Raw genomic sequence first — 20,339 nt, forward strand, 5'->3', positions numbered from 1 at the left:
CCAGCTTAGTACAGGACAGTTGTATACTTAGGTAAACACTATTCTTGTATACAGTAGTTCCAGCTTAGTACAGGACAGTTGTATACGTAGGTAAACACTATTCTTGTATACAGTAGTTCCAGCTTAGTACAGGACAGTTGTATACGTAGGTAAACGCTATTCTTGTATACAGTAGTTCCAGCTTAGTACAGGACAGTTGTATACGTAGGTAAACACTATTCTTGTATACAGTAGTTCCACTTAGTACAGGACAGTTGTATACGTAGGTAAACACTATTCTTGTATACAGTAGTTCCACTTAGTACAGGACAGTTGTATACGTAGGTAAACACTATTCTTGTATACAGTAGTTCCACTTAGTACAGGACAGTTGTATACGTAGGTAAACACTATTCTTGTATAGAGAAGATCTGCTTTGACGGCACTTATTCTTTTTCTCTTTCGTGCATTATTTATCCAAAGAGTGAGTTGTATCTTTCTCCTCCAAACATGGACGTTATCAAATGTAACTCAATAGAATAAATAAAGTTCCTAATATTTGTTTGTTATAATAATAATAATAACGCTGTGACCCATGGGTAGTGTACAGTGACATCAGGACTTCGGTATTCTCTTATCACATTTCCTCCCATCGGAGACAGTTCCATCTCTCTTGACACCAGTGTTGTTTTCGTCGACTAAACCTAAGACGAAAAATGTTCGTCGACCACCTTTTCCACTGAAGAAAACTAAATGGAAACTAAATTAAAACTATGCTATGGTTTGGTGACTAAAACTAAGACTAAATATACTGACAATTTCGTCAACAAATAAAAACTAGACTAAAATGTTAGGAAGGGACTAGTGGACAACAGATCCAGTATAAGTCATTTTACACTTGGCTTACACTGGCTGCGACGCGTTGTGAGCTTGTAGATCGGCTATTTTCAGCAAGTGTAAAAGAAGTCATTACGACGGCAACAAGGCCCGCAAAAATACATTTTAGTCGACTAAAAATCACCTGTAGATTTAGTCGACTGAAATCTTATGACATTTAGTCGACTAAAACTAAGACTAGCACTAATACATTCCAGGTGACTGAAATGTGACTAAGACCAAGTGAAAACTATTCAGGACGGAGACCGAAAACTAAAAATAGAAAATGTAGTTGAAAACCGCTTGACAACGTCCACGTTGTCTCCTCTGTCTCCCCCTGCAGGCTGCAGCCCTCGCGCACAGCCCCTGGCCCCCGTCACCCCCACCCAGCACCCGCGTCCCGTGCCCGGCGGCGGCGGCGGTAGCGGTGGCGGCGGCGGAAGCAGCAGCGGAGGCTCTGGGTTCTGCTCCACCAGGAACAACGGGTTCTACCCCAACCCTACCGACAAGAACCACTACTACCAGTGCGCCAACGGGCGGACCTACCCGCAGGCCTGCGCCGCTGGCCTCGTGTTCGACACCAGCTGCGACTGCTGCAACTGGGCTTGAACGTCGAGTAACTGGGCTGCAACTGGGCTTGAACATCGAGTAACTGGGCTGCAACTGGGCTTGAACATCAAGTAACTGGGCTGCAACTGGGCTTGAACATCGAGCACAATAGTATGGCTCCCACTGTGTGTCTCTTTAGTAGTTCTTTAGGTGTATTGGAGCTGCGTGTAAATATATAGGCTGTTAAATCCAATACGCTTCTTTGGCTTCATGATCACTGATGGAAATAAAGTACGTTATTGTATATGGCTGTCTTCTTGTATATGTGTGTGTGCCTTTTCTCTCTCTCCTCCCGTCCTTTAGTGTTGTTGATCAATGCCAAAAGTAACGAAGCGTTGTTTATTATTATTTGTGTTTATTGCGGTAGAACACGGAGTATCATCATCATCTTACATATTCTCAACTACATCATAGAGAATGGCGGAAGATGTTACAGAGTACATAATGTACACAAAGGTTAAAGATATTTAAAGAGAATACTATTAAACTCAACAAAATTGATGTACAGTATTTGTAAAATAATCATGTCGGCATCATTACCCAAGACAGATAACGACATTGTCTCCAAAACAAATTATATAACTTCCCAAAAGTAAAACAATCACACCCGTGTGAAGTGAGTGGTGCCAACTCAGTGTGGGTGTCCCCGGGGGGGGGGGGGGTTCCAGACCCACAGGAACGCACCCAGGGTGCCGGCCCGATTCCGGCGAGCCGCCCCGTGTCCGAAACGGTTGAGAAATGACAGAGTTACCGTGTGGGGGTCCCTCTAAGTTCTACTGTACTGTCACTGTACTGTACTGGCACACCCGAAATCACCATATATACAGTTAATATGTGCGTGTGTCTTTGTTGGGCACAGGTGGTGAAAAACAACTGTGCTGTTTTTGTGCCCAGACGCACCCACCCACCCACCCACACACATAGCTCCGTGAGGGAGTGGTTGCACCACTCCAAAAATAAAGAAACAATTACATCACGTAACATATTGCTGCAAGCAGTGTCGGAATGAGCTGAAATTGAAGTTGGCAGATGTACTGTAAGGGGCAGAGGTCATGGATCACAGTGGATACAGATATACTGTAAGGGTCAGAGGTCATGGATCACAGTGGCAAATATGTTCCTGGTGAGGAAAGGCATGATGTGGTGTTATTATTCTTGTTGGCCGATAGCAGTAAGATTTGTTTCTTGGTCATTTGGCATGACCCTCCTGCCAAGTTTAATACAATGCGACTTCCCTCACTGCATGGTTATGCTATAGGTTTAATACAATGCGACCTCACTGCATGGTTATGCTATAGTTTAATACAATGTGACCTCACTGCATGGTTATGCTATAGTTTAATACAATGTGACCTCACTGCATGGTTATGCTATAGTTTAATACAATGTGACCTCACTGCATGGTTATGCTATAGTTTAATACAATGTGACCTCACTGCATGGTTATGCTATAGTTTAACACAATGTGACCTCACTGCATGGTTATGCTATAGTTTAATACAATGTGACCTCACTGCATGGTTATGCTATAGTTTAATACAATGTGACCTCACTGCATGGTTATGCTATAGTTTAATACAATGTGACCTCACTGCATGGTTATGCTATAGTTTAATACAATGTGACCTCACTGCATGGTTATGCTATAGTTTAATACAATGCGACCTCACTGCATGGTTATGCTATAGTTTAATACAATGTGACCTCACTGCATGGTTATGCTATAGTTTAATACAATGTGACCTCACTGCATGGTTATGCTATAGTTTAATACAATGTGACCTCACTGCATGGTTATGCTATAGTTTAATACAATGTGACCTCACTGCATGGTTATGCTATAGTTTAATACAATGTGACCTCACTGCATGGTTATGCTATAGTTTAATACAATGTGACCTCACTGCATGGTTATGCTATAGTTTAATACAATGTGACCTCACTGCATGGTTATGCTATAGTTTAATACAATGTGACCTCACTGCATGGTTATGCTATAGTTTAATACAATGCGACCTCACTGCATGGTTATGCTATAGTTTAATACAATGCGACCTCACTGCATGGTTATGCTATAGTTTAATACAATGTGACCTCACTGCATGGTTATGCTATAGTTTAATACAATGTGACCTCACTGCATGGTTATGCTATAGTTTAATACAATGCGACCTCACTGCATGGTTATGCTATAGTTTAATACAATGTGACCTCACTGCATGGTTATGCTATAGTTTAATACAATGCGACCTCACTGCATGGTTATGCTATAGTTTAATACAATGTGACCTCACTGCATGGTTATGCTATAGTTTAATACAATGTGACCTCACTGCATGGTTATGCTATAGTTTAATACAATGTGACCTCACTGCATGGTTATGCTATAGTTTAATACAATGCGACCTCACTGCATGGTTATGCTATAGTTTAATACAATGTGACCTCACTGCATGCTTATGTTATAGTTTAATACAATGTGACCTCACTGCATGCTTATGCTATAGTTTAATACAATGTGACCTCACTGCATGGTTATGTTACAGTTTAATACAATGTGACTGCACTGCATGGTTATGCTATAGTTTAATACAATGTGACTGCACTGCATGAGTATTCCTTGGCTTGCTTGTGTGTGTGTGTGTGTGTGTGTGTGTGTGTGTGTGTGTGTTGCACGTTGCGTGTGTGAGAGAGTGCATACTCTCATTCCCTCTCACTCTCCCTCCCCCTCTCTCTCTCGCTCGCCCTCCCCCCCCCCTCTCTCTCTCTCTCTCTCTCTCTCTCTCTCTCTCTCTCTCTCTCTCTCTCTCTCTCTCTCTCTCTCTCTCCCCCTCCCTCTCCCTCTCTCTCTCTCTCTCTCTCTCTCTCTCTCTCTCTCTGACAACAGTCACAACACTAAACCTGACATGAGTCACTATAGTGGCGATAAATAAAACTTCTGTGAACTCAGATTACACATTCATTCACTGTCTCTTTAAAACCTCCGTCTCTTGCAAATATCCAGGAAGCCGCACCCTCTCTCAGCCTCTCCCAGCTCAGCTCTCTTCAGAAGAAATGAAACTCAGAGCTGTGTTTTCTCTCTCTCCCCGTCAGAGTAAACCAAAGTGTTGTGTTGTGCTTTCTCTCAGTGTGTGAATGTGGTCGTCAGTGAAATGGCAGAACAACAACAGGGATGTGAGCAGGACCAGGACCTGCAGTTCTGCTGTACTATCTGTCTGCACATTCTGAAGGAACCAGTGAGTCTAAACTGTGGACACAGTTACTGCAGCGGCTGTATCGAGGGTTACTGGGACCACCATGACACTGGAGTCTACTGCTGTCCCCAGTGCCGAGAGAGCTTCAGTCCTAGACCAGTTTTGAGAAGGAACAACTTGCTGGCTGAGGTAAGATGACCTTACAAAGTTACAACCACACAATCAGTGTTGTTTTCGTCGACTGAAACTAAGACTAAAAATGTTCGTTGACTACTTTCACTGACAAAAACAAATGGAAACTAAATGAAAACTAAGCTACGATGACTAAAACTAAGACTAAATATACTGACAATTTCGTCGACAAATAAAAACTAGACTAAAATGTTAGGAAGGGACTAGTGGACAAGAGATCCAGTATAAGTCATTTTACACTTGGTTGCATACATGCAGTATGTTACAATCTACAAGCTCACAACGCGTCGCAACCTGTTGTGAGCTTGTAGATCGGCTATTTTCAGCAAGTGTAAAAACACTCATTACGACGGCATCAAGACCCGCCAAAATACATTTTAGTCGACTAAATCAACTGTAGATTTAGTCGACTAAAATCCAAGTTTCAGTCCAAAGACTATGACTAAACTAAAATAGAAATTTGCTGCCAAAAACAACACTGCCACACATGAAACTCCATTTTCAGCCACAGCAGTTCTACTATGCACATGCTGTGTAGGCTATTATTTGTTCACATAGTATGTTTATGTTGATAATGATAGCCTATAGTCTACATTGTTTGTCCATAAATACTAAGCATGACTTTTTTAGGTTCTCAAAGTGGGGCCTTTGGACCCCCAGGGGTCCATGAGGCAGTTAAAGGGCCATAAAAATGTGTTGATAATAGAGCATGATCACAGTCTGTTTAACCCATTCTGACCTGAGATCAGATTCTAAAAATGTCTTCTACATCCTGACAGTTTTCCATTCTGACCCGAGATCAGATCTAAAAAAATTCTTCTATGTCAGTCGCTCTTCGATTTTTCAAAAATAGCAGATCTACAAGCTCATAGCGCGCCACTCGGTGGCGCGCTACGAGCTTGTAGATCTGCTATTTTTCAATAGCTAAGGCATAACATAATGCTAACACCAAAAGGGGATCCCACCCAGAATGGGTTAACCACTGTAAATGGTACATCAGCTATTTGAACATTGCAGATCTACAAGCTCACAATGCATATCTGAACACGATGTGCAATATCTTTGTTTTTTTAACGACATAAATCTGTTATGGGGGTCCCTGGCAAAAGTATTTTGAGATGGGAGGGGAGTCTGTGGACAAATGCATAATTATTCATTTGACAACCACTGGTTTAAACAGGTGCTAGTTAAGGTTTGATGGTATTATAGCACTTTGTTCTGTTGACTAGGGTAATTTACTCTGATCTTTGACTTTGTTATAGTCACTGCACTGGTTAATCATTAAACCCTAGTGCCCCTATTCTTGGCTTGTAAATGGTGCATTCACACACACACATTCTCACACCGATGCTGGAGGAAACCATGCAAGGCACCAACCTGCACATCGGGAGCAATTTGGGGTTCAGAGTCTTGCTCAAGGACACTTCGTCACTCTAGCCCTGAGCCACTAGCTGCCACCCGGGGTTGTCATTCATTTAGGGCAAACCTAGTAGTGGTTAAGAGTGTCTGCTAAATGCGTACATTGTAAGCTACATTTCTAACAAGGCAACTCTAAGTTCCAAAGTTCAGAACCTGTGTTAAAATAACGTTTCGATGCATTTATCACCATGAAGCTCACAATGACTGTGTTGAATGTCTCCTGGGTGAGTGACCTCCCCTCCTCTTCTCTTTACTTCCAGCTGGTGATGAAGCTGAGCAGTGCAGGAGCTCAGCAGTCTCCTGCTGCCTCCTCCGCTGCTCCGCTGTACGCCGCTCCAACAGACGTGGCCTGTGATGTCTGCACCGGAGCCAGACGTCGCAAAGCTCTCATGTCTTGTCTGACGTGTCTGGCCTCTTACTGTGAGATTCACCTCCAGCCTCACTACGATGTTTCTACTTGGAAGAAGCACAAGCTGGTCCCGGCCACCGACAAACTGCAGGAGAAGATGTGCTCCAGTCATGACAAGCTGATGGAGGTGTTCTGTCGCACAGACCAACAGTCCATCTGCTATCTGTGCACCATGGATGATCACAAGGGCCATGACACGGTGTCAGCTGCTGCAGAGAAGGCAGAGAAACGGGTACAGTAGCACCACCACCATCACTTGAAATACATTATTTTTTAGAGATGTTAAACAAATAGCAGATTTAAAACAAGCTCGCAGCAGGGCACAAACACAAAGCGATGCACTGTGAGCTTACATTTCAAGGACTGACAGGCTTCATCTTACGTCCATATCAGACCCGGAGAACGCTTTGTCCATATGTTTTACAGTCTATGGTCCCGACATGAAAAAGTCCACCATGTTTACAAACCAAACTGTATCTCTTCCTGCTTCTTGCAGAAACAGCTGGCGACGAGTCAGGAGGAAGTCCAGCAGAAGATCCAGGAGAAGAAGAACCAGCTGAAAGACCAGAGACGGGTCTTGGAGGCCCTGAACGTGAGTGGTTCTCAAAACTCTTTAACCCATTCTGACCTGAGATCAGATTCTAAAAAGGTCTTCTACATCCTGACAGTTTTCCATTCTGACCTGAGATCAGATTCTAAAAAGGTCTTCTACAGATTCCTGACAGTTTTCATTCTGACCTGAGATCAGATTCTAAAAAGGTCTTCTACAGATTCCTGACAGTTTTCATTCTGACCTGAGATCAGATTCTAAAAAGGTCTCCTATGTCAGTCGCTCTTCGATTTTTCAAAAATAGCAGACCTACAAGCTCGTAGCGCGCCACTCGGTGGCGCGCTATGAGCTTGTAGATCTGCTATTTTTCAATAGCTAAAGCACAACGTAATGCTAACACCAAAAGGGGTTAATGTCAAGGACCCTAAAATGAGATGTATCTGACCGGACCCCCATTTCTAAATATTTAGTTCCAGGGACCTCCAGAAGCAAAGATTTGAGTTCAAAACGTTTGCTTTACAAATATATATTCAAAGATGTACACCTATTTTCAAGATTTCTTTGAAAATAGCAGATCTACAAGCTACAATATTGCGGCACCATGTGACATGATATGAGCTTGAAAACAGCCAACGTATAAAGGTGTGTGTGTGTGTGTGTGTGTGTGTGTGTGTGTGTGTGTGTGTGTGTGTGTGTGTGTGTGCGTGTGCGTGTGCGCGGTCTTAAGGATGCTATTATACAGATTGGCTACAAATGTAAACTACTTGTGTTCATATTTGGAAGCCTCGGTAATGTCCATAAATCAGTCGTGAGGGGCCTGCCCCAATAAGCCGAGAGCTATAAGGCATCGGCAAAATTCAATTCAGTGTCTGCAATAATTGGCAGTCGCCATATATGGAGAAGGCGATGCTTTCTGTACCCGTGATCTGTATCTGAAGCACTTGTTGTAGAGTTTTCTCAAGTTTGCGCATCCACTATTGTTTGTGTTCAAGACATTTCTTGTAAAATGTGAATACAAATAAAGACGTTAAATGTGTGTATGTGTGCGTGTGCGTGCGTGCGTGTGTGTGTGTGTGTGTGTGTGTGTGTGTGTGTGTGTGTGTGTGTGTGTGTGTTCGCGCTAAGCAGAGCTCTGCAGATGCAGCAGTGCTGGCCAGTGACAGGATCTTCAGTGAGATGATGGTCTCCATTGAGAGAAGACGTGGCGAGCTCAAACAACTGATCAGAGGTCAGCAGCAGAATGCCGTGGCTCAGACTGAGGCTCTCCTGAGACAGCTGGAACAGACCCTGGAGCAGCTGGAGAGGAGACATGCTGAGCTGGAGGAGCTGTCCAACACTGAGGACAACATCACATTCATTCAGGTTCCACACGTGGCTTTGGTTCTGAAAGAACAAATCGGCTTCATATTTCATATTCCATTCCATGAAGTGATTAAAATACGTTATAATTTAATGTATTACATTATGGTAGATTACTTGACATGGCATAACATGACATTATTCATGCTGGTAGTTAATAATACTAGTAGTATTATACAAATTATTACATAATCGCCTAATCACAATAATTTTAGATAATCATTTTAGTGCATAATTGATTCCATTAAAAAAAAATGTTAGCAATCTAAACTAGCAGATTAATGATCAGCATAAAGAAAGAAAATACAGGTGTGCTTCCTCTGGAGACTGCCCTTTGTTTAAGGCAGTGGGAGCTCAGCTTTAAAATAACTTATAACTCATAAACCAACTAAATGGAATAAGCAGCACTCCAAAATAGAATGTGTTTCATCACGTTTTAGTCTGCTCTGAAGAAGGCTCTGCCGAAACAAATAACCCATTCTGACCTGAGATCAGATTCATACGAGGTTTCCACTGGACACACACTGGTCTGATTAACCCATTCTGACCTGAGATCAGATTCTAAAAATGTCAGTCGTTCTTCGATTTTTCAAAAATAGCAGACCTACAAGCTCGTAGCGCGCCACTCGGTGGCGCGCTATGAGCTTGTAGATCTTCTATTTTTCAATAGCTAAAGCACGACATGATGCTAACACCAAAATGAGTTCCCGTTCAGAATGGGATAAACAACAAGAACATCAGCTCAACTCTACAATATTGTGATCAATGCACTGATCTATTGATCATCTTATTTATTTATGTGATCCTGGGCTCTACACACCCTCTGTCAACCTGGGGAGAGCAACGGACTTGAACTCATGCTTCCTTCATGCCCGAGTGTCCAAGTTTCCCTGGTTGGACGTATAGCGCGTGGAAGGAACACGTTATTCCAACCAGTTCCTTTCCTCTCCATCAGGCGCCCCGGCTGGCCAGGGGGAGGCAGTTTTGTGAGGGTACCTACCTACCCTAGGGGGCACGGGGAGAACATGCAAACTCCACACAGAAAGGCCCTTTCGCCAACCCCGCCTTCGGGTATGGGCACTGATGATCATCATTGATCGTCCCTGTCTAAAGTGGTTTACTGGTCTCTCTGCTTGTCTCTCTCCAGAGTTTCCAGTCTCTCTCCAGTTCCACTGTATCTCCAGTCTCACCCAGTGTGGTCGTCTGTCCTCTGAGGTCCTTCACAGATGTGACTGATGTCGTGTCTGGTCTGAGAGACCGACTGGACAACATCCTGACGACAACTTGGCCAAAGATGGGTGAGATTTAAAAGTGTTTCTTGTTTTTCATAGTAAACATGGATGGATGAAGCCAGAAGGCAAGTGGAGATGTTTGAACTAGAACAGACTGATGGTACACATCAGTCTGTCAGATTGGACAGTAAAATAAGAATTAAGCAACAATAATATTACTCAAAGGAGAGATGAGATTATTAGTATTTGATGATCTTGAGGAGTTCTCTCTCCTGATTGGTTGACATTTGTAACCCACCTGAACATGTATTTTCTGTTTACTAAAGCAATGATTAGTATCGAGCTATAATAGCTTTAACTTTTTGGAACTTCAGTTGAATCCATCCTTCAGTATGACGACGTTTACTGTTTTCTTGTGTCTCCAGAGTGTGCAGTTGATGTTTTACATCCAGCGGAGCCTCAGACCAGGAAGGACTTCTTACAATGTGAGTCCAAGTTGAATGTTGTTTATGAACGTTGACGTTTCAACCCGACATGTTATTTGAAGCTCAGTCTAATGAGTTCTGAGATCTGAGAGACTATAACTGTAAACACAATGAGGTTGATGAGGTTTGGATTTTCTTTTGTCGTGTGTTCTCACAGATTCCTGTCCTCTGTCTCTGGACGTGAACACAATACACAAACGTCTCTCCCTGTCAGAGGAGAAGAGGAAGGTGACTTATACACAACAACAACAACCTTACCCTCATAATGCAGAGAGATTTGTAGAGTGTCCTCAGGTGTTGTGTACAGAGGGTCTGTCTGAACGTCGTTACTGGGAGGTAGAGAGGAGTGGTTATGGGGCTGGTATAGCAGTCTGTTATAAAGACACCGACAGACAGACCGCCTTTGGATACAATGATACATCCTGGTGTTTACGGTGCTCTGGTAACGACTACAGGTTCAGCCACAACAGTGTTGTCACTACAGTGTCAGGGCCTGTCTCCTCCAGAGTGGGGGTGTATCTGGATCACAAGGCAGGCACCCTGTCCTTCTACAGTGTTTCTGACACAATGACCCTCCTCCACACAGTTAAAACCACGTTCACACAACCTCTCTATCCAGGGATAAGGCTTTACTTTAACTATGGAGATGCAGCAGAGCTGTGTAAGACATGGTAGACATGTTAAGAATACTGATAGCGATATTCAGTTGAACACTTTGTATTCTTAATTCTGCTTGTAGTTGTTCCCTTCTTGATGAATGCATGTGTTAGAATGATGTGTCACCATCATGATCAGTCAACCAATTGATTGATTTAAATGCTCATTGCATTCCTTTGCAGATCAATGGTTATTCAGTATGTCTGTTGTCTTGTTCATGTTACTGCAGAGCCCTCTGTCAGTGGTTATTCAGTATGTCTGTTGTCTTGTTCATGTTACTGCAGAGCCCTCTGTCAGTGGTTATTCAGTATGTCTGTTGTCTTGTTCATGTTACTGCAGAGCCCTCTGTCAGTTATTCAGTATGTCTGTTGTCTTGTTCATGTTACTGCAGAGCCCTCTGTCAGTTATTCAGTATGTCTGTTGTCTTGTTCATGTTACTGCAGATCAATGGTTATTCAGTATGTCTGTTGTCTTGTTCATGTTACTGCAGAGCCCTCTGTCAGTGGTTATTCAGTATGTCTGTTGTCTTGTTCATGTTACTGCAGATCCCTCTGTCAGTTATTATTCAGTATGTCTGTTGTCTTGTTCATGTTACTGCAGATCAATGGTTATTCAGTATGTCTGTTGTCTTGTTCATGTTACTGCAGAGCCCTCTGTCAGTTGTTATTCAGTATGTCTGTTGTCTTGTTCATGTTACTGCAGATCAATGGTTATTCAGTATGTCTGTTGTCTTGTTCATGTTACTGCAGAGCCCTCTGTCAGTGGTTATTCAGTATGTCTGTTGTCTTGTTCATGTTACTGCAGAGCCCTCTGTCAGGCTGTGGAGCCTTTTTTTGTTGCCTCATTGTGAGCTTGTAGATCGGCTATATTCAATATAGGCTATACTTTCAATCCAATAAAACATTGAATACAGGTCTTTTATTCAATATAGGCTATACTTTCAATCCAATAAAACATTGAATACAGGTCTTTTATTTGTAACCTTTTTATTTCTATCTTGTGATATCGCTACTTTTATTCTGAAACATAATAGTACTTACTTCCACCACTGTACCCAGAGCCAGGCAGGATTGTGGTTAAAAAAAATCACACCCGTGTGAAGTGAGGGGCGCTCTTATCACTATACATCATCTCATTCTGGCCAAAATAGCCCATATGCTCGCCTACATAATTTTGGGCGGGAACCCATTTTGGTGTTAGCATCATGTCGTGCGTTAGCTATTGAAAAACAGCAGATCTACAAGCTCGTAGCGCGCCACCGAGTGGCGCGCTACGAGCTTGTAGGTCTGCTGTTTTAGAAAAATCGAAGAGCGACTGACAGGATGTAGAAGACAAGAACATGGCCCGTTATTTGTCCTGCATTTGAGCCATTCGTGACATTCAGCCTCTCGGAGCCAAAACTAAAGAATATTTTGTTGTCATTGCATTAGACTTTGTCTGCTTTTGGCAAACGTTGATCAAAATATCAATTCTTCTACATTCTCTAATTGTGTCGACTTCTTGTAACTGAAGTAATGCAGATGTTTAACAAAGATTTAACTCTTGAGAGTGTAAAATGAAACCAAATGGACCCTTAACGGGGCCCATTTTTTTGGTTTCATTTTACGCTCTCAAGAGTTAACCCATTCTGGACGGGAACCCCTTTTGGTGTTTTAACTAAGCATTGTATTATAAATGGTGCATTTATATAGCGCCTTTATCCAAGGCGCTTTACATAGACTGTGCATTACATTCACCCATTCATACACCGATGGCAGCGGAAGCCATGCAAGGCACCAAACAGCACATCGGGAGCAATGTGGGGTTCAGTGTCTTGCCCAAGTTCACTTCGACATGTGGACAGGAGGAGGAGCCGGGATTCGAACCGCCAACCCATGGATCATTAGACGACCTGCTCTACCTCCTGAGCCACAGTCGCCCGTTATACTTATGCTATTGAAAAATAGCAGATCTACAAGCTCATAGTGCGCCACCGAGTGGCGCGCTATGAGCTTCTATTCTCCTGAATAGAAGGTTTGCGCATGCATAAAGTGAGTGGCAAATAGAGGGTACAGGCTTTAGTTTAGACATATACTATTGGTCCGATTAGATCAGGTCATTAGGATTACTAAACTAAACGGAACTAAAACATAATTGCTCAGACTCTTCTTCAACAAAGATGGCGAAAGCAAACAGTCTTTGTTTGGTACTTATATAATACAAATAGAAAACACTTCAGTCCTTCAACCAGAAACCTAATATATAAAGGAAAGGTACTATGTTTAGTTGTTTACCCAGGGTAACTGGACTAAGTGAAGTGACAAAACAGTGCAATACAGTTCAAGGTCAGCTGTTCAGCAGCCTGACTGCCTGGGGGTACAAACTGTTACTGAGACGGGTGGTGGTACGAGATTTGATGCTCTGGTAGCGTTTTTTGGAAGGGAGTGGTTTGAACACCCTTTGTTTTGAGTCTAGTTAGACAGAAGGCCTTTTTCAGAGGACCTGAGAGAACGTATGTTTGGCTTAGCATGCAGTAGTTCAGAGACGTAGAGTGGAGCCAGTCCGTGTAATGCCTCGTATGTTATTAAGAGAATTGTTTAATTGATCCTGGATTTGACGGGCAACCAATGGGGTGCAGCAAGCACGGGAGCGATGTGAGATCTGTAGCAGTCCCGCTAACCGTAACAGGCCCTATCGCCAACCCCCGCCTCGGGTATGGGCACTGATGACGCGGAGGAGGGAACATGCCGCCAGTGCCCACAGCGTCCCCAGCGGGAATCGAACCCAGGACCTTCTAGCTGTGAGGCGACAGCACTACCAACTGTGCCACCATGCCCCGTGCAGGCTGTGTTTTGCCGATTAATCTCCCATCACTAGTTATTATAAACACTAGTATGATTCCTCATTCCTCCTCCTCTCTCTCTCTCCCTCTCTCTCTCTCTCTCCCCCCCCTGCAGGTTCACAGCCATGGTCGCCAGTGCGGGAAACCGTCAGATCTTCATCAAGAGCGTGATCAAGTTCCTTCGTCAGTACGAGTTTGACGGTCTGGACATCGACTGGGAGTACCCAGGGTCCCGTGGCTCCCCACCCGCGGACAAGGCTCGCTACACCGTCCTGTGTCAGGTTCGGCCTTCTATCACGCGTTACACAGCCTAATTTAAACAAGTGTGTCTCTCCCCAGCCTCAAACCTCTGTGTGTGTTCTGTACAGTATGTCTTTGAACCATTTGCCTTATTAACATTATGTTATGCTTTAGCAGGTCTGCTATCACCCTCATCTTTCTCCCCACCTCCTCTCTCTCTCTCTCTCTCTCTCTCTCTCTCTCTGCAGGAGCTGATGGCTGCCTTCGAGGCTGAAGGGAAGCAGACCAACCGTCCTCGTCTGATGCTCACCGCGGCCGTCTCTGCTGGAAAGGCAACCATCGTCGCTGGATACGAGATTGCCAAGATCGGACCGTCAGTACTCAGTATAGATAAAACACACACAAGCACATACAGTATATGCACAACATTAATGTAGCCTACAGTATATGCACAACATTAACCCATTCTGACCTGAGATCAGATTCATACGAGGTTTCCACTGGACACACTACTGGTCTGATTAACCCATTCTGACCTGAGATCAGATTCTAAAAATGTCAGTCGTTCTTCGATTTTTCAAAAATAGCAGACCTACAAGCTCGTAGCGCGCCACTCGGTGGCGCGCTATGAGCTTGTAGATCTGCTATTTTTCAATAGCTAAAGCATGACATGATGCTAACACCAAAATGGGTTCCCGGTCAGAATGGGTTAATGTAGGCTACAGCAGGTGAAACTCCACTGACACTGACTCCTATATAAAATGTCCTTTTCACCATGAAGCATCCTGGACTACTTCCATGTGATGACCTACGACTTCCACGGCTCCTGGGAGCACATTCTTGGAGAGAACAGCCCTCTGTACAGGGGCCCGTCTGACAAGGGGCCCTTGATCTACTTCAACATGGTGAGTAATAGTATAAGGAGATTCCTCTTTACATTGTGTACCACTCCACACTCCACACATGTGTAATTGTCTCCTCGTCCATATATATTAGGACTACGCCATGAACTACTGGAAGAGCCAGGGCGCCCCGGCGGAGAAGCTGCTGGTTGGATTCCCCACCTACGGACACACCTTCGCCCTGTCTTCCAGAACCCTGACCGCTGTCGGAGATAAGAACAACGGACCTGGGCCCGCTGGCCAGTACACCCGCCAGGCCGGATTCTGGGCCTACTATGAGGTGTGTGTGTGTGTGTGTGTGCGTGTGTGGGTGGGTGGGTGGGTGTGCGTGCGTGCGTGTGCACACCATACAGTATATGAGTCACAGCCAGTGCATCAGACCACCTTTCTTCTTTTAAATGGGCTCTAAAATAGAGACACAGAGCGAGTGCATTTTCCAGCAACGGCATCAGCCGTGGAACACCCGCGGCAGGCGGCAGTGTTTCTCGCCGGCATCAGTCCGACACTCTACCCCAAACCCTAAACCTAACCCTATAACCGCAAGCACGACGCAACGCTTGCCGGACCAACGCACTGCCGTGCAAAAGCAGTCGAGTGTCTTAGTGGCACTTAACGCCTACTGAGTGGCAAAAGTCTACTTTCTGGCCTTGACAGCCCATACATCCAAAACAGAAAAGTCTTATCTGATTGCATTAAACAAACTCACTGTGCCACGACACTTTTCCACTTGATTCGCCACTCACTTTATGCAAGCACATACCTTCTACAGGCATGTGACGATAACGTGAACTTCCATGCGTCATTCAGATCTGCACCTTCCTGAAGCAAGGCGCCACTCAGGCCTGGGACGCCCCCCAGATGGTGCCTTACGCCTACAACACCCAGACCTGGGTCGGATACGACAACATCAAGAGCTTCAACATCAAGGTGCAACAGTCCCGTTTGACGTGATTGTTCAACTTCGTATAGTCTTTAGCCTAAGTGTACTATTTCCTAAGGTACTTAGTATATACATACATTATAGCACTTACCCCACCCCCTTAGATAGCAATTCTGTAGACTTAGATAGCATTTGATACAGACTTATAGCATGTTATGTAGACAGCATAAGTGCATTGTATGTAGTCATAGCACGTCATAGTACATATGTATAGCATATTAGTAGTATAGATGAATAGTTTATATGTATAGTTTCATTATAGATATTCCACTGTTACTTTCTTAGCTTACGCATGTTTCATGATAAATGTTTTTATGTGATGTATTCCCATGCTTTTTTTGTTCTTGCTTAATGTAAGTCGCTCTGGATTAAGAGCGTCTGCTAAATGCCTACATTGTAAATTGTACATACTTATATACAATTCGGTGTGTCTATATACACAGATCGACTGGCTGAAGAAGAGCGGCTTCGGTGGAGCCATGGTGTGGAGTCTGGACCTGGACGACTTCAGCGGCACCTTCTGTGGGCAGGGAACATACCCTCTGATCAACGCCATCAAGACCGGCCTGGGAACCGGAGGCTCTGGTAACATGCTCTCTCTCTCTCTCTCTCTCTCTCTCAGACACACACACGCTCACACACAAACACACACACACACACACATACACACACACACACACACACAGGCAAGCTTTAATATTGTCACCAAACATTGCATCAGAGTTCCATATCTCTTCATGAGACAAACCCCCACTTTGTCCATCCCATCCCTATATATATAATGCAGGCTGCACAGCTCGCACACAGCCTCTGGCCCCGGTCACCCCCACCCAGCACCCGTCCTGGCACCCAACTCCCCGGCCCCACACCCAGCCCCAGCCCCATCCCCACACCCAGCCCCAGCCCAAGCCGAGTGGCGGTGGCGGTGGCGGTGGAGGAAGCAGCTCCGGAGGATCTGGATTCTGCGCCAGCAAGGCCGGCGGACTCTACCCAGACCCCACCGACAAGAACGCCTACTACAACTGCGCCCAGGGACGAACCTACAAAGAGAACTGCGCTGCCGGCCTCGTGTTCGACACCAGCTGCACCTGCTGCAACTGGGCTTGAACTAGCCGAGCTCACGGTTGTGGTTCCACTACTAGTGTTCTGAGGTGACTTGTTGTGGAGCTGGTTGTTGTAAATATATAGTCTGTTAATATACAAGACCAATACAAGTCCACTCCACACTGATGTGGAAATGAAATAAAATGGTGTGATTAAAGCAACTTCATGGGAGTGTGTCATTTCAATATACCTGCGTTCAAAATCATGGTCTTAGATATTCTCACAGATACACATCGTAGGGAATGGACAGTCACAGCAACGCGGGAGACAGAATCCAGTGTACCGATACCAATATCTTTTTATTTTGTTTTTGTTGTCATTGAGTCCCCCTTTTGTTCCAAGGAAACAAATACTTCATTATAAAAAATCACACCCGTGTGAACTGAGTGGTGCAACACCCCCCACCTCCCTCTCTCTCTCTCTCATTAGCAGGCAACAGTGCAGCACTATCCCTCTCTCTGTTTCTGGCACAACAGCCCCCCCTACTGGTACTCATAGTCATATACTGGTGCTCACTAACGTCACAGACACACATACGTGAACACGGACCTTGCTGTTCCTTGGAGTGGTTGCACCACTCAAAAAAATATGTACAGTATATATAATAATACCCGAATCATCAGCACACCAACAAAGACAGCCCAACATTACTGCATCACAACAACAGATAAACATTGACTACTGTCATTGGTGGATTGATTGATTGATGTTTAAGACAACACAGAAGCCTCACCCCTGCCAAATGTAAACTATAGGCTACTTGGCAAGCGGTCAATAACTCAAACGACAACAATAAGAAGAAACAAATGTCATGTACAATTTCCTGTACAGGGAAATAAATACTGTACACGGCGTCAATTACTAAACACACGCCCACTGCTGAGGCCAAAGTACTTAACACTTATACCGCCATTGCCGAAGTCCTTTGTCAATATTGAAGCCTAGTTTTGATACTGACGCTTAACGCCATTGCCGAAGATCAATGGCAATTGCGCTTTAATAGTGCATTCGATCGAGCGAACCATAATGCTACTCACGTTAGCCGGTTAGCTAGCTGTGTTGTTATAGCACAGCACTGGATCGTCCATCTTTGATCGCCGTCGCCATAATAATCCATTCTATCCGTTTCTTTCAATCGCCTGTATCTCCTATTCCTTTCTTTGACGGCACAGAGCCGACGATGTGAAGCTCCTCCAGAGCTCCGGTCTGGATTCACATTGTAAACGAGGCCCGTCCAGCTCCGTGTAGACTCCTAGGTTATGTCTACTGCTAGTGGACCGGAAATGCGGCTTTTCAAAATAAGAGCTCAAATTAAAAACATGCTGGCAATACATTTTGGTTCGACTAAATCAACTGTAGATTTTGTCGACTAAAATCTTATAATATTTAGTCGACTAACACTAAAACATTCCAGGTGACTAAAATGTGACTAAAACTAAATGAATTTTCATTCCAAAGACTAAAATAGAAATGTGCTGCCAAAAACAACACTGAAACACTGTCAACTTATTTGCAAATAGACCCCCATTTGAAAATATACACCAGGGACCCCCCATAAAATAATATCTTTACGGCTCTAGCAGTGATTCTCAACCAGTTTAATTTCAAGGACCACCAGTTTGACATGCATTAGTCTACATTCCCATTTAATGGCATTTATATCTCTGGGACCCCCATTTATATTGTAAAATCAAGAGAGTGTACAAATGGAACCAAATGGACCGATTTGGTTCCATTTGTACACTCTCAGAGTTACAGACCCATAAGGGTCCATTTGGTTCCAAACTATCATTTAGCTGGGGACCCCCTGGAACTCCCTCAGGTACCCCTGGGGGTCCCCGGGGCCCACTTTGTCCGGGTGTTTGTGTGTGCGTGTGTGCATTAATTTAACAAGGCTGCAGACGATCAGAAATCAGCAGAGTGACGTTAGTGGTACTGTACTGTACTGTACTGTACTGTACTGTACTGTACTGTATTGAAGTGGACTGCAAGCCCAGACTTTTTTTTCCTTCCTGGAAATAAAAAATGTCAGGGTTTCACCGACAGACACCGACTGAATTGGCTATGTCTTATACCTGGGACAACTACCCCTCTGTCACATTAGCTGTTGCTTTTAATAAAGATTTGAATGTTTTCAAAAACATCTCGTTTGAAGGTAGTGTTATGTTTAGGTGGTGGAATGTGTAAAAAGATTCAAGAAACATAACAAAAACAAACGAGTATGACAACCTTTATTTGACTTATAATTGTCAGCAAATCATATCAATATTGAATGGCCCTTGAACGTTATCAGTACTACAATTAGTAAAGCCAGTGCAGAATAGAAAGCCAACTCCTGACCAAGCAAATTGAAGTGACTGCTGGTTTATCAGAATAACGAAGCCAGATCAAACATGGTGTTACTGATATGGAGAGGAATGGAGCGTATATATAAGAGGCTTCTGGCCTTCAGTTATAGCTGTACTGAGGCAACATGGGCAAGCTTCTCATCTGCGTTGGTAAGCTGAGACATTGTTGTTGAGAAGAAATTTAGATACATTTTGAATTCATTGTCAAAGTTGTCATTATGACTATGATGCATAAAGGCTGCTTGATAATAAAGCACCCTTTTTGTCATAACCTATACCCTTAAACCGGCAATCTTCTCTTATTTTAATGAACACTGTATATTTTAAACAGATGGTATACAAACTAACTTAATCTGCAGTCACGGTGGTTGCGCTGCACAGTTAGACCACTGTGTCAGTTCATACTGGTTGACTATAAATTGCCTGAATGAAGTATGTTTAAGCTTATCTCCCCTGCAGGCCAAGCGGGGGTTTCCGTTTCGCGGAGGAGACGATAGCCGACATTAAACGTATATGGTGTTTTTTTTCGTTACTGAAACCGACCCATCCCCAATCTCTCCTAACTCTCTCTCTGCTTGTATCTCTCTGTCTGCAGGACTGGCTCTCCTGCTGCACGCGCAGCTAGGTAAGACTTTGTCCACTTGGTGTGATGTATAGTATACTCTCAAATGGCAGAATAGAACAGCAAGCCCTATAACTGTATCTCTCTCTCTCACACACCTTTTATAGGGTCCTCCTACATCCTCTCCTGTTACTTCACCAACTGGGGACAGCACCGTCACGGTGCTGGGAAGTTCATGCCCTCCGACATCGACCCGTGTCTCTGTGACCACCTCATCTATGCCTTCGCTTCAATGGACAACAACGTGATCACGACCCTCGAGAAGAACGACGAGCAGTTCTACGCAGAGTTCCAGGCTCTCAAGAACCAGTGAGCACGCACGCACGCAGACACAAGCACACACACACACACACACACACACACACACACACACACACACACACACACACACACACTTGCGT

General features: G+C 44.1%; 2 protein-coding genes across 3 annotated transcripts in view; both read left to right on the forward strand.

Moving 5' to 3' along the window:
• Window positions 1-20,339, forward strand: part of LOC308326318 (putative chitinase 10) — a gene marked incomplete at its 5' end in the record, with an annotated part of 41,829 nt that overhangs the window by 4,418 nt on the left and 17,072 nt on the right. The window contains 10 exons of the mRNA XM_080779122.1: window positions 1,199-1,458; window positions 11,711-11,718; window positions 13,898-14,063; window positions 14,271-14,395; window positions 14,804-14,927; window positions 15,019-15,204; window positions 15,732-15,851; window positions 16,308-16,449; window positions 19,912-19,941; window positions 20,046-20,247. Coding sequence (XP_080635248.1) covers window positions 1,199-1,458; window positions 11,711-11,718; window positions 13,898-14,063; window positions 14,271-14,395; window positions 14,804-14,927; window positions 15,019-15,204; window positions 15,732-15,851; window positions 16,308-16,449; window positions 19,912-19,941; window positions 20,046-20,247 — 1,363 coding nt within the window. The remainder of the gene's footprint in view (window positions 1-1,198; window positions 1,459-11,710; window positions 11,719-13,897; window positions 14,064-14,270; window positions 14,396-14,803; window positions 14,928-15,018; window positions 15,205-15,731; window positions 15,852-16,307; window positions 16,450-19,911; window positions 19,942-20,045; window positions 20,248-20,339) is intronic.
• LOC308329330 (tripartite motif-containing protein 16-like) lies at window positions 4,519-11,926 on the forward strand. 2 transcript variants are annotated; one of them, XM_080783581.1, is made up of 7 exons: window positions 4,519-4,847; window positions 6,530-6,910; window positions 7,175-7,270; window positions 8,357-8,590; window positions 9,735-9,885; window positions 10,245-10,304; window positions 10,462-11,926. In XM_080783581.1, exons 1-7 carry the CDS (start codon window positions 4,617-4,619, stop codon window positions 10,977-10,979), a joined length of 1,671 nt encoding a protein of 556 aa, XP_080639707.1. In that variant the 5' UTR covers window positions 4,519-4,616; the 3' UTR covers window positions 10,980-11,926. The 2 variants fall into 2 exon arrangements, with proteins under 2 accessions (XP_080639707.1, XP_080639708.1); XM_080783582.1 differs by lacking the exon at window positions 8,357-8,590.

The sequence above is a fragment of the Protomyctophum bolini genome (assembly GCF_963924005.1).
Source record: "Protomyctophum bolini genome assembly, chromosome: 2".
NCBI lineage: Eukaryota > Metazoa > Chordata > Actinopteri > Myctophiformes > Myctophidae > Protomyctophum > Protomyctophum bolini.

Bases quoted from the DNA above. Each gene is read 5' to 3' on its own strand.
- LOC308329330 (XM_080783581.1), top strand. From the start codon at position 4,617: ATGGCAGAACAACAACAGGGATGTGAGCAGGACCAGGACCTGCAGTTC. The intron at 7,271-8,356 runs GTGAGTGGTTCT...CGCGCTAAGCAG, and splicing joins GGGTCTTGGAGGCCCTGAAC to AGCTCTGCAGATGCAGCAGT. The intron at 8,591-9,734 runs GTTCCACACGTG...GTCTCTCTCCAG, and splicing joins ACAACATCACATTCATTCAG to AGTTTCCAGTCTCTCTCCAG.